The sequence below is a fragment of the Phasianus colchicus genome, chromosome 6 (genome assembly GCF_987193195.1).
Source record: "Phasianus colchicus chromosome 6, bPhaCol1.hap1.1, whole genome shotgun sequence".
NCBI lineage: Eukaryota > Metazoa > Chordata > Aves > Galliformes > Phasianidae > Phasianus > Phasianus colchicus.
The window spans coordinates 52,951,708-52,964,494 of NC_143441.1; the positions used below are offsets into that span (position 1 = coordinate 52,951,708).

At 53.5% G+C, this 12,787-nt stretch overlaps 1 protein-coding gene across 10 annotated transcripts in view; it reads right to left on the minus strand.

Annotated features, from left to right (window-relative positions):
• The window catches only part of MAP4 (microtubule associated protein 4), a 120,060-nt gene that overhangs the window by 30,570 nt on the left and 76,703 nt on the right, over window positions 1-12,787 (minus strand). For all 10 annotated transcript variants that reach the window (XM_031608287.2, XM_031608288.2, XM_031608289.2 and 7 more), the window contains 2 exons: window positions 11,179-11,349; window positions 6,252-10,151 (listed from right to left, as the gene is read on the minus strand). In XM_031608287.2, coding sequence (XP_031464147.2) covers window positions 6,252-10,151; window positions 11,179-11,349 — 4,071 coding nt within the window. The remainder of the gene's footprint in view (window positions 1-6,251; window positions 10,152-11,178; window positions 11,350-12,787) is intronic.

Sequence of the window (12,787 nt, forward strand, 5' to 3'; positions counted from 1 at the left end):
GCCACTCTCCCGACCGCTGCCTGCCCGCCCCTGTGCTCCTCTTTGGCTCTGCAGATTTCCATAGCGCCGGTGGGGCTCTGGTCGGACGCTCGCGGGGTTTCAGCGCTCTCGGGGAGATGATTTTCTAAGAGCAGCACTTCTGGCAGCTGCACATTGCTGGAAACGGTGCCTCCTCCTTTCCTTCCACCACACCGTGTTACAATCAGTGCCTTTACAACCATTAATTCCCCCTGATGAGCCGCTCTCAGGAATACCAATGAATGGAGGTCAGCGTTTTCCTCCCCTGGCACAAACCCTAAACCCAGACAGGAGTTCTCCCTGAGCACAGCACAGTGCAGCGACTGCCAGCAGAGGGGCTTTGTTTGCAGCCAACGTTAACGTGTGCTTTGGACTCGGTGACCACTGTGCTGCTGCAACGAGAGCTTTGGGCTCACACAGCACAAACGGCACTGCTCCTACGGGCAGGCGGGCAGAGCCAGCAGGACCACATCCCAGGCAGCAGAGGGTTTGTAGCTTTCAGCACCACGAGCCCGACTTCTTATTTCCCTCATTTAAATAGAAAGAAAATAAAACACGCCGGGTGATGCTTTGGACCTGCCTGGCTTCCACTGCACGCAGTGCCTGCCGGCTCCACGCACAGCCCCGCACCTCCCCGCGCTCTGCGCCCTCACTGCTGTTCCCTGGTTCCACGGAGGACCCCCTCCCAACCATCACCACCGGGACCACCACCACTCCTCCCCAGCCGCCACGCAGGGCAGCTCCCCCAGCGTCTGGCTGAGCACAGAGTATTTTTACAGCCTGTGCTACGCCCCCTGAATTGAACCTGCTGAGAAGCGCTGCCATCCACACAGCCAGCCGTGCCGGCGGAGCTCCGGCTTTAAGACTGTGCTATATTTAAAAACAATGACTCAGGAGCTGTAAGTTATATACATCTTCCACAACACCCTCTAATTAACCAGAATACTTCCACCCACAAGCTCCACTGCTCAAAAGGCCTCCACGGCTTTTATTTTAAAAATAAAATATTCATGGGTGTCTTCCAGTGGAAATGGGAGCTCGGCTCGAGGCTTGCATTTGCTCTCTTAACTGAGGTGGGATTAATGTTTGCAAGCACTTCCTCACTCGGAGCATGGTCCCAAAAATGGAAGAGCCCTGAAGCCATCTGGTCCCATCTAAGTGCTGTTACACAGAATCACAGCATCACAGAATGGTTGGGTTGGAAGGGACCTCAAGGATCACGAAGCTCCAACCCCCCACCAATGCAGGGCCACCAACCTCCACATTTCACAGCAGCCCAGGCTGCCCAGGGCCCCATCCAACCTGGCCTTGAACACCTGCAGGGATGGACGGGGCATCCACAGCCTCTCTGGGCAGCTGTTCCAGCACCTCACCACTCTCACAGCAAACAACTTCCCCCTCACATCCAACTGAAATCTGCCCTCCCTCAGCTTCCAACCATTTCCCCTTGTCCTGCTGTTATCTCCCCTTCCCAAGAGCTGACTCCCCTCCTGTCTGTAGGCTCCCTTGAGGTGCTGAAGGCTGCAATGATTCACCCCGCAGCCTTCTGTTCTCCATGCTGAACAAGCCCAGCTCCCTCAGCCTGTCTTTGTTTGGTGACCCCACCACCTCCCTTCTCAGTGCTCAGCTTTGAGCAAGGACCAGTTGGCCAACGCACGCAGCGCAGGGCCAGCAGCCCCATTCCAGAGCTTTGGTCCCCATTCTTCCTAAAAAGTCTTGCAAAGTTTTTGTTTTCTTAATCATTATAGCAGAAACAGTGCTGGGCAATGGAAGATAAGCAGGAAAGGAGGGGGGATGGCCAGACAAGAGGACGTGGAGGGCTTTAGAAAGAACCACCTCATACGGGGAAGGACTCGTGCTAAGATCTGCTGGACCAGCAGGGTGTTAGACTGCTGGACAGGAAACCCACCACTGCTTTCTCACCCTTTAAGGCAGGGTTACTACTCTTCAAACACCAGATCTGGGATTTCCCCACCCACGTGGCTCTCCACCACCTTCCTTGTTGAGGATTCGACACAAAATGGCGGCGCAACCCACGGTGGGAGCTCTGAGGAGTCGGCAGGCCTCAGTGCAGCTCCTGCGCCCTGCCGGGTCCCACACGCGCTGACGCCCTCCCTGTGGGAAGGACTCCGCAAGGAAGACGTCCCACGTCCCACCAAAGGCCTCCCACCGCTCCGGAGGTCGCGGTGCAGCTGCACTCACGGCTGGCAGCAGTGATGGCAGCGCCCACCCCGCGGCTCCCAGCCCCGGCAGATGGATCAGCACAGCGTTTCTATTTTTGCTGCACTCCTGAAGCTATTACTGATCCCTCCTAATGCCTTCGCTGCTTTCTTTTTTTTTTTTTAATCTAACACAATCATTTCTGTGCAGTCCTTTGCGCCGGTTTCTAAGGCAACATCGCTTTCCAGGATGAGCTCCTCCTCGCCAGCGTCTCCAACCAACATCGTCTCTAATTAAGCATCGTTACCAATAACAGCTGGTGATCAGGCTGACCAGACCCATCCCTCACACTCCACTGCCAGGCACATTGCAGGGCCGTGAGCTCACACACCCGCTGGGACTCCCACACCCTCACCATGCAGACAGGACCTGCAGGGTGCTAAGGTGCTCACACCCCTCATTTATCCCCCAAGAAACCTGTCTGGGAGATACAAAGGCGAAGCAGAACGCTCAGCATCCAGCCATCATAGCTCTGAACCACGAGGCATGGAGCCACGCTCAGCACAGGCTGACTGCTTACAGGACAGGTTGTCCACAGCCCAAATCCCAGCTGGAACAGAACAGGACAGTGAGGCTGGGAGGGGTCTTCAAGCATCACAGAATGGCCTGGGTTGAAAAGGACCACAATGAGTTTCGACCCCCCAAGATCATCCATGCAACTGCAGTTTACTTTGGAGCTTGCATACAGAAGCATTGAATGGTTTGGGTTGGAAGGGACCCTTCCATCTGGTCCCACTCCAGGCAATGCACAGGGACACCCACAGCTCCATCAGTGCTCACAGCCCACCCTCTGACCTTGGGTGTCTGCAGGGACACAACCTTATAGGAGCACATCCTCACAGGAACACCTTTGGAGCTACGAACTGAGAAACACCACACAGAGGGGCCTCTGGGTACCTAGCAGCCCACTACACTGCCTCTATACTCACCTCTGAATTAACACTGGAACTGATACCTCCATGAAGCAGGACTGAATAAACACTGCTGCTTTTTGGAGGAAAAGGAGATAAGAGCCAAGTGCTCTTGTTGCTTCATAAACACAGTGCTGACAGGAGAACTGGCTGGTGCCACTGTCTGCCTTCCACCTCCTAACCTATCTGGGATAATCAGCAGATCATCAAGCACAGCTCACGGCCCCACAGGCAACTTCAGCCCATGGCCCCACTGGTGAGTACAGCCCATGGCTTCATTAATGTGCTGTGATGTTATTCTGATTGTTAAGAAAGCATCCTTACAGAACAGCTCTGTTGTTAGGGGACACATCCCAGTGGTGGCAGCCCAGCGTTCCGTTCCTCGTTAGGACAAACCCAATTACAGCGTGGGGTCCCACAGGAGGACTGCAGCCTCTGTAGGGATGAGGGGTGACTGTGGAAGCATTGAACTCTGATCATCAGCTGCCCCCAGCATCCAAGGGCACAAAACTTTTGCTGAAGAATCTGGGGCAGCTCTTACGTTGGCAACAACAAAAATGAGAAGCTGAAACAAATACAAAAGATGCACAAAAGATCAAATTCAAATTGCACGAACAGAGCTACTTCCTGATGTTTCCTAACTTTAAACTGCTGTTGAAATTAGAAAATAATAATTAAAAAAAAACCACAGAAGTTTGCAGGGAAAGTTTATCCAAGACACACAACCTCGTCAGCAAGAAATCTGCAGCATCACTGTTGCCATGGCTCCCCAGGGAGCCGTATCACCGGGCCCAGACCTATTTTAGCAGTTCATGCAGGAGCTGATGCATTTTGGAGCGCCGTCCTGTTATTCTAGAACACAGTGTGAGACTTCAGCCTGCCTCTGAAGAGATTTCAGTTACCAAACCTCAGCAGAAGATTGTCCAAAATATCCACATTATTCTGATCACGCATCACTGACTGCCCCCTGGGGCAACAAAGCAGCTCCCGTGTGCAGATGGTCCAACTCAGGATATGTTATTCCATGATTCTCTATTAGATGTTGCCAAGTATAAGCTTCACAGTCCCACCTAACACACACAAAGTGCTGGCCACGGTCTGCTGAGCGTCATCTTAACAGGAGAATGAAGCAGATAGAAGGCAAGTACTACCAAAGTACAACCCAGAGCTCTTCATCAACCACAGCTCATGGCCCCATTGGTGGCTACAAGCCCTGACCTCACCAGCAAGTACAACCCATGGCCCCACTGGCAAGTACAACCCTTGGCTCCATCACCAACCACAACCCATGGCCCCACCATCAAGCACAACCCATGGCCCCACTGCTGAGTACAATCCCTGACCCCACCATCACCCACAGCCTATGACCCCACTGGTGAGTACAACCCATGACCCCATCAGCAACCACAGCCCATGGCCCCACTGCTGACTACAATCCCTGACCCAATCAGCAAGTCCAACCCTTGGCCCCATCAGCAAGGACAGCCCATGGCCCAATCAATCTCATGAACATTTGGACTACCATGCCATCTCTTGGCTCTCTTCAACTCCTTCTCTATCCAGCAAAGAAGCACATATGTTCATGGTCTTGGATCCCAACACTTTCCTTTCCCTGATTTCCACTTCTGACTTGCGTTCAAGTGATGCATGCACTCACTCATCCTCTGATGCAGCCCAAGGCAATCCACACCCCTCAAACTCCACATGGGGACTCAGCTCAGACATTGCTGCCGTGTTGCCACTCACTGAGCAGCAGCAGAAGGAAATGGAAGAGCCCCTGCTGCACCACCTGCATTTACCTGATGTGCTCCTCCAGTTTCTTTTCTGCATGGGTCTCCTACCAGGATACCACCCCCTTAAACACAGCGATTAGCAAGGAAAATAATAACTTCCAGAGAAGAAGGAAAGGTTATATACACACAGATATCTCTATAAGAAGGATGACGCTGTCTTTAGCTTTCCCATTTTGTAGCATCATGCACCAAAGAACGTTACTTCTGCAGGCACAAGTTCATGCAGAGAACACCACTTCCACCAAAATAGAACTACTTTGGGTTATGCAACGCTCATTAAAATTACAGAACCTCTCCACAACCTGACCAGCATGTTAAGGCGCACTCGAGCTCGACGGTTGTTAAGTTAGTGACTGCATCATGCAAACTGGCAGCGAGGAACTCTGCAGGAACAGACCCAACTTCCACGCCTGATGACAAGGCAGAAGGAGTGGGGATGAGGCACCCGACCTCCGTGACCCCCAGACACCAATTTTTCCCGAGGAAGGCTCGGGCTGAGCAGAAAAGCCAGGGTGTTATTTGACATACCATCTGTATCATGACTACAGTCTCCATCCTGAAGTTCCCAGGAACTTCCTTTCACTCTATGAAATTAATGCCATCTGTTCCTTGGTCAGCAGCCAGGCAAACAGCACCAACCCCTCCAGTCCATCCTCAGCGGAGAGTCCCAAAGCCCATCAGCGCGGGGTTCTGCTGTTCTGCTCTGCTCCAGCACAGTGGTTGCTCTGGCAGGGGGTGTGCTTTGTACAAAGATGCTCAAGGTGCCTTAAGGCAAAGCCACAGACCAGCTGCAGGAGGGGAGCAGATGGCTGCGCTTGGCCCGGAGCGGCATTAAAACCAAACCCATAACGTGACAGCGACAGGGAACGTTCCCTGCCGTGGGAATATGCAGCTCCTGCCCTTTGGTGGCACCGACGCTGCGCAGTGACGGCGATGGTTCACTGCAGCATCCCACACGGATGCCACTTTTGGTCTCCGATGAGGAGAAGCTAATGGAACTTAACACCGAGAAGTGCAAGTTTGCTTCGAAATTCAGAGTGCTACAAAATTTATACGGAAATCAACTTGGAACGAATTAAAAAATCATCTAGTTCTGGAACTCAGACCAAACTGTGAATCTTTTAAGGTTTGGGAATTAGCACTGTGCGCCAGGCAAGCAGAACCAGCAGCCTTTTAGGATCAGCCAACACACCGCTCATGCCCCGCTCGCTGGTGCCACCGAGGATTAGGGTGACGTGGTCATGCCGCCGAGCAGCGATGCTCGCACGCAAGCTCCGGGTTTTGCTGCCAGCCCATCACACGCACACACCTTTGCCTTGCCTGGGCCGGCTCACAGCGCTGCCTCTCAGCTGCCTCTGCTTCTCCCCCTCCGGAGCAGCGGGCCGGGCCGGCAGCGCGGGCAGCCCTCTGGCCTTGGTGGGTCTCATGTAGCCCTTCAGCTGCTCCGCGCCTTTCGCTCGCTCCTTCTTTGCCTCCGGGGCCGCCCTTGGGTCAGCTCCCTCCTTTTCCTGAGCAGGGTGGGCTCCTCCAGCATCGCCTTCTGCGGTTCGGCGCCGCACGTCGCTGCCGTCCTCGGGGTGGGTGTGGGATGTTGGGGCAGCAGTCAGACCCACACCGGCCGCCTCCGCTTCACCTCCCGACCCACACAGGTGCTGGGCGCCCTCCATGGCTGCACCCGCGCCGCTCCCCTCGCTGTCCTTCCCCATCAGCCCTTCCACTGCAGCCTGCAATGCTCCGCTCCCAACTGCCACAGCACCTTTCTCCCCAGAGGGGACCCCTCCTTCTCCCCCCACCCCTCGGGCACCGCCGGGTGTGGGGCGGTGCTGTGCGCCCACCACCTCCTGGGGAAGGGCAGAGGCAGTGCTGGCACTGCTTTGCTTTTTATCAGTCCCTCTATCATCCACCTTCACCGCAGGAGAAAGCAGAACTTCATCCTTTCTTGACTGAACGCCTTGCTGTGCTGAACGACCAGAAGAAAGCGGTCCATCCGCCTCCAACCCGCCCTGGGCAGTGGTTTCTTTGGCTCCATCCTCCCCTTTCTTTGGCCCCTCTTTCCCAGGCTCTTCGTGCCCCACAGCCGTGGGATGCACAGGCAGCGTTTGGCTGCACACCTCCTTCCCATTGCTGGATCCAGGCTCCTTGCTGCTCCCCTCCACTGCCACTCCAGCTGAAGGCAGCCCCCCATGTGCCCCCCAGGCCAAGGGCTCCATGTGGTTTCCCTGATTATCCCAAAGCATTTGAGAGCCAATGGGGAAACTGATATTTCTGTTCTCATCCACAAAGCCCATTTCTTCCATCCCAAGCTCCATCTCAGGCCCCATGGGTGGCTGCTCAGGGCCAGCTTTGGGCTTTTTACCTCCTCCCTCGCTACCTCTCTTTTTAGATCTCTCAGTGGCTGAGCTGTGACCCACCTCTGCAGGATGCTCTGCACCAGGAAGGCTGACTGCTCTGCTGCCAGGAGGAGGACACGACTCTGCTCCTGTGCTGGGCTCCAGGAGGAGCTCTGGGCCAACTGCTGCCCCTTGGCATCTCTCTTTATCCCTTGTGCTCAGCTTCTCTGGCTCCAGAGGTACAGCAGCAGCTTGTGCTTTAGTAGCATCACTTGTGTCACCTAGCAGACTTACTGAAGCACTGAAATTGTTCTCTTTAGACTGAATTTGTTGAGCATTTCCCACCTCTCCACCCACAGCAGGGATTATACCCAGACCTGGTGCTACAGACTGCCCACGGCCACCCTCAGCCTCTCTGCCTTTCACCCCTCTGCCTTTTTCCTCATGTCTGTCTGCCTCCATCTCCGTGGTGGGACCACCTGCCATCCCCGTGTCTGCCCTGTGCTCTGCTGTATGAACATCTGTCTCCTTACACTTAGCACTGGGCCATGTTTCATTAGCACTGCCTATTTCTGGCTCTGTTTTATGGCCTGAAAGAGCTGGCTGATGAGAGGAACTTCTACCCTCTCCTTTAGGCTTTTCCAACACCTCCTTTGTTACAGCTGTCACGTTCTCCAGCAAAATTCCTCTTTCAGAACCAGGCACCTTCTCCTTCCCAGAGGCCATTTCCTTCATTTCTTCATTGCTCTTCTCTTTGCTTGGAAGAGCTCCCACCCCGGTGTCCAGGACAGCTGTCAGCCCAGAAGGACCTTTCTCACTCCTTTTCCTTTTCCCATCACTACTCCTTTTCCTACGTTTGTCTGCATCAGAACCCATCCCAACCAATCCACCTGGAGAAGCATTTCCAGCCTCTCTGCCCTCACCCACAACATTGACCTCCTTTGTTGTGCTGATGGTGTCAGCCACGGCGAGATGCTTTGTATCATCTCTCCTACCCGCTGGAAGGAACTGTTGGCCCAAAGCCCCCAGCTCAGCCATCTCCCATTTCCCAGCATTTTCTCTGGGCTCCTCTGTTACTCTCTCAATGGGTCTTTGTGCTGCAGTTACATCCAATGTGTTCTCCTGGAAGCACACAGCAGTGACACAGCCCCTCTCACTGCTGACCTCCTGAGCTGTACCAGCTCTGTCAGGAGAGCTATTAATGCCCATCTTACCCTCCACAAAAGGCTCCTGGAAAAAGCTTTTTTCTCCTTTTTTACTCCTCCCATCACTACCCCTCTTTTTGGGCTTGTCTGCTGATGAGTGTCCCCTGGCAGAATAACCTCCCTCCCCGCCTCTATCAGGGAAAGGCCTTTCCCTCATCACCTCCCCCATCCTCACTCCATCAGCGCCCGCATCCTCCAGACCCAGCTCAGAGAATCCTCTCACTTTTCTGCCTTTCCCTTCACTGCGCTTTTTTTTAGGTCTGTCCATCCCGTGTGCAACACCGAGGTCTCTTCCAGTCTGCTGCTCCCCTGCAATAAACCCATTCCCTTTGTTTCTGTCAGGGGAATACGCTGCTGTACCTCTGCGTGCTGCCTCAGCAGGAGCAGCTCTGCCTTCCATTTGAGCTGGCAGCTCAGCAGAACCATCAGCCTTCCTGTTCTGCAGAGCGATGCCTTCCTCAGGGTTCTGAGCCATTAATGGCATAACAGACACTTGGGTGGTATCTGGGGTCTTCAATACTCCCTCAGAAGCACTTAAGCCAACGGCCCCGTGCTCACTGGGGGATGCCAGCTTAGCTCCATCTGCTGCCCTTGGCTTGTCGGGAAGCAGGCTGGATGGGGCTGGAGGAGGTGCTCGGAAGGATCCATTGCTCAGCTCTTTGTTTAGCTCACCACTCTCCAGTGCTGCTTCTCCCAGTGACCCACTGGGAGCCTGAAGCTCGCAGCTGCTGTCACCGGGTGCTTTGTGCTTGGGAGGTACACCCTTAGCATCCTTACCTTTATCAGAAGGGAGAATCTGGGAAGGTTTAATCTCTGCAGGAGTTTCTACCTTGCTTATATCGATGGCTGCAGAAGGAGATGCCTTCAGGTCAGCCCACGCTGGCTCCCTGCCCTCCCTCTTCCCATTTCTATCAGGAAACCTTCCCACAGACATGGCTGGCACCTCTGCTGCTATGGGCTCCCCCACCTCAGCCACTCCTCTCTGCTCTGAGGGCACCTTTCCTTTCCCTTCGCATTGCACCATCGAGCTGTCACCTCCCATTTCCTCTGCTCTCATGATGTCTCTATTTTTCTCCGATTTGAACGGCGCGCTGCTCCTGGTGCCCAGCGCTGGCATTACACGGCCGCTTGGATCATCCGCGATGTGACTCCCAGTTATTACTGCAGCATCCTTTGGCACGTCTGAAGCTCTGTTTCCTGAGGCAACCAACAGCTCTGCATGCACGCTGGGCCCAACAGCTGCTTTTTGCAACTCAACAGCCAACGGAGAACTCTTAGGAGCTCTGCAGACTGCCGTGTTCTCATCCCAGAACTCCACGGCTCTCGGCAGCTGGTTTCTCCTTTGTTTCGGTTTCTTTTTCTTTTTCTTGCCCATAGCCAGAGCACCTTCCATATCCCAGCTCTCCCGCGGCGCATCTCTGCAGCTCTGCGTGAGCTCTGGGAGAGGCTCTGCTGCCCTCCTGGGTGCAGATGTGCTGTGCAGGGCAGCTCCGGCAGCGCGCGGCAGCTCTGCAGCACAGCACTGCTCTGCTCCAGGCTCAGAGCTCTTCTGCGGAGGGGGACCTACGGGACGCTCCTCTGCTCCATCTGCAGTGGGCAGCAGGGCAGGCTGTGCTCGGCCAACCCCGCGGCCGCTCGGTTTGTTAGCTTGCCTCGTTTGTGCAGGAGGCGGACCTGGAATACAGGAAGCCTGCTCAAACATCAAAGCGACCACTGGCTGCAATCAAATACAGAGGCACAGTTGCAAACGTGACTTCAGCTCTCCAGCAGGAGGTCGAAGTCCTCGGTGGGGCTGGGAAAGGCATTCACACACCAAACAATTTAAACTGTTACCGATAAACTCGTCGATGCTATTTAAAAATGCACAACTCCCAATAACTCTGACCCCACTGAGGAGCATTAGTTCCTGTAAGGACACCTTAACTCTTGTCAGAAGTGCATTAAGGACCTACGTTGTCTCAGCACAAGATCACAGATAGACTTTTTATCTCTCTAAAGGGCAGCCTTCCATAATGTAAAAATAGAGCTTTGGTGGGAAGAGGAGCGTGGGGGGGCAGGGCTGCAAGGAGCTACGGCCCCAGCACTCACAGTGCATCAGAATCACCTGCTGTGCTCAGCTCTAAGCAGCACCGGGTCTCCTTAGCTACAGCCACTGATTCCAAGGGAGCATCCATCATCTGCCAGCGAGCCCCGGGCCACAAGTCAGCCTCCAGCCACACATGCAAGCAGTGATGGCTCACTGGAGGGGCTGCGTTAGTGGAGCAGGGAAAAAATCACCTTCTCCTCTGGTTAATTATAAAATCCAATTTGGAAGGAGGTCTTCACTGGGAGTATTGCAATAAGAATTAATGGTTCATTTAATGCCAAAAAAAAAACCAAACCCTAAAAAAAAACGGTGGTAATGGCAAAAAGATGGCAAGTTCCTCTATTCTACAACAGATCTAAGACAGTACTGGTGATAAATCAGTAGCAGCAGCCACATGTGGGCTTTTGGTGCCATGAACAAGGAGGGGAAAAGAGAGGGAGCACAGCAAACAGAGGCAGAGTGCAAGCAGAACCTCTGAGGGATGCAAAGAAACCGCACAGCTCATTGGTGCAAAACCTTTTTTGCTTGCTCAGGTGGCAGAGCAGTCAGTGGGAAAAGGTGAGCAGCTCCCAAAGGAATTTCCTTCCTAAAAGCAAAGTGCTGTTTATGTTCTACCTGCAGGCTCTTGCAGGGCTGCTTCTTGCGGGGGCTCCGTGTGCTGGATGTGGTTCTGCTCAGTCTCCTCCTTCTGCTGCTCCATTGCAGGGACATCCACAGCAGTAACGCACTGCTCTGAAGGGAGCTCTTTGTTTTCTAGTGCTGTGTCTTCTTTTGTTTCTACTGGAACTGAAATTGAAAAGAAAAACTGAAATACAAAAACATACGACCAGCCTTAGTGAATACAGAAACCATCCATTCAAAACAAGCTGCTGGGAAGGGTTTAGGTTCTATTTTACTTTTAGCAGGGATGAAGATGATAAGGTCTGATAGCTGACCATTTATTATCTCCCCACCATCCCATGGTAAGAAGCAGTTTTGTATTTTGGCTGATGTGCCAAGGTATGGGTAAAGTGTGGAGCAAAGGCCACAGTGGTGCTCACAGACACAGGGTGAGATTGTTAATTAACAAGTAATAACAACATAAACAAAAATTAAAAAAAATCAACTGAATGTTGACTATATGCACTCTCCACTGTAAAACAGATGGACAAATGCTCCATTACCAGCATGGCATCCCTATCCAATGTCATCATCCAGTATGCATGACACCAAGCTGAGTGGTGTGGTTGAAATACTGGAAGGAAGGGATGTCATTCAGAGGGACCTCAACAGACTGGAAAGGTGGGCCCAAGTAACCTAATGAGCTTCAGCACAGCAAAGGCACAGGGCTGGAGGAATCCCAGGCATCTATACTGGACTGGAAGTATCTATATATCTAGACTGGAAGGAGCAGTCCTTGACAACAGCCCTGCAGAGGAGAAGCTGGAGGTCCTGGTAGATGAAAAACTGACCATGAGCCAGCAGTGTGCTCTTGTAGCTTGGAAGGCCAATGGTATCCTGGACTCCACCAGAAGAGGGGTGGCCATCAGGGACAGGGAGGTGATTGTCCCTCTCTGCTCTGCCCTCATAGGGCCCACACTGCAGCACTGCATCCAGGTCTGGAGCCCCCAGTACAAGAAAGACAGGGAGCTGTTGGAGAGGGTCCAGAGGAGCCACAAAGATGATCAGGGACTGCAGCACCTCCACTACAAAGACAGGCTGAGGGAGCTGGGCTTGTTCAGCATGGAGAACAGAAGGCTGCGGGGTGAATCATTGCAGCCTTCAGCACCTCAAGGGAGCCTACAGACAGGAGGGGAGTCAGCTCTTGGAAAGGGGAGATAACAGCAGGACAAGGGGAAATGGTTGGAATTGAGGGAGGGCAGATTTCAGGTGGATGTGAGGGGGAAGTTGTTTGCTGTGAGAGTGGTGAGGTGCTGAACAGCTGCCCAGAGAGGCTGTGGATGCCCCGTCCATCCCTGAGGTGTTCAAGGCCAGGTTGGATGGGGCCCTGGGCAGCCTGGGCTGCTGTGAAATGTGGAGGTTGGTGGCCCTGCATTGGTGATGAGGGGGTTGGAGCTTCGTGATCCTTGAGGTCCCTTCCAATCCTGGCCATTTGATGATTCATAGGCACCCTGGAATATATTCACATGTACTTTGGAAGATACCCACACAAACACTACCAAATTCCCAGCTTGGCAATTAAAACAAGCTTCAAGTTGTAAAACACCCACATTGGAGACCATGG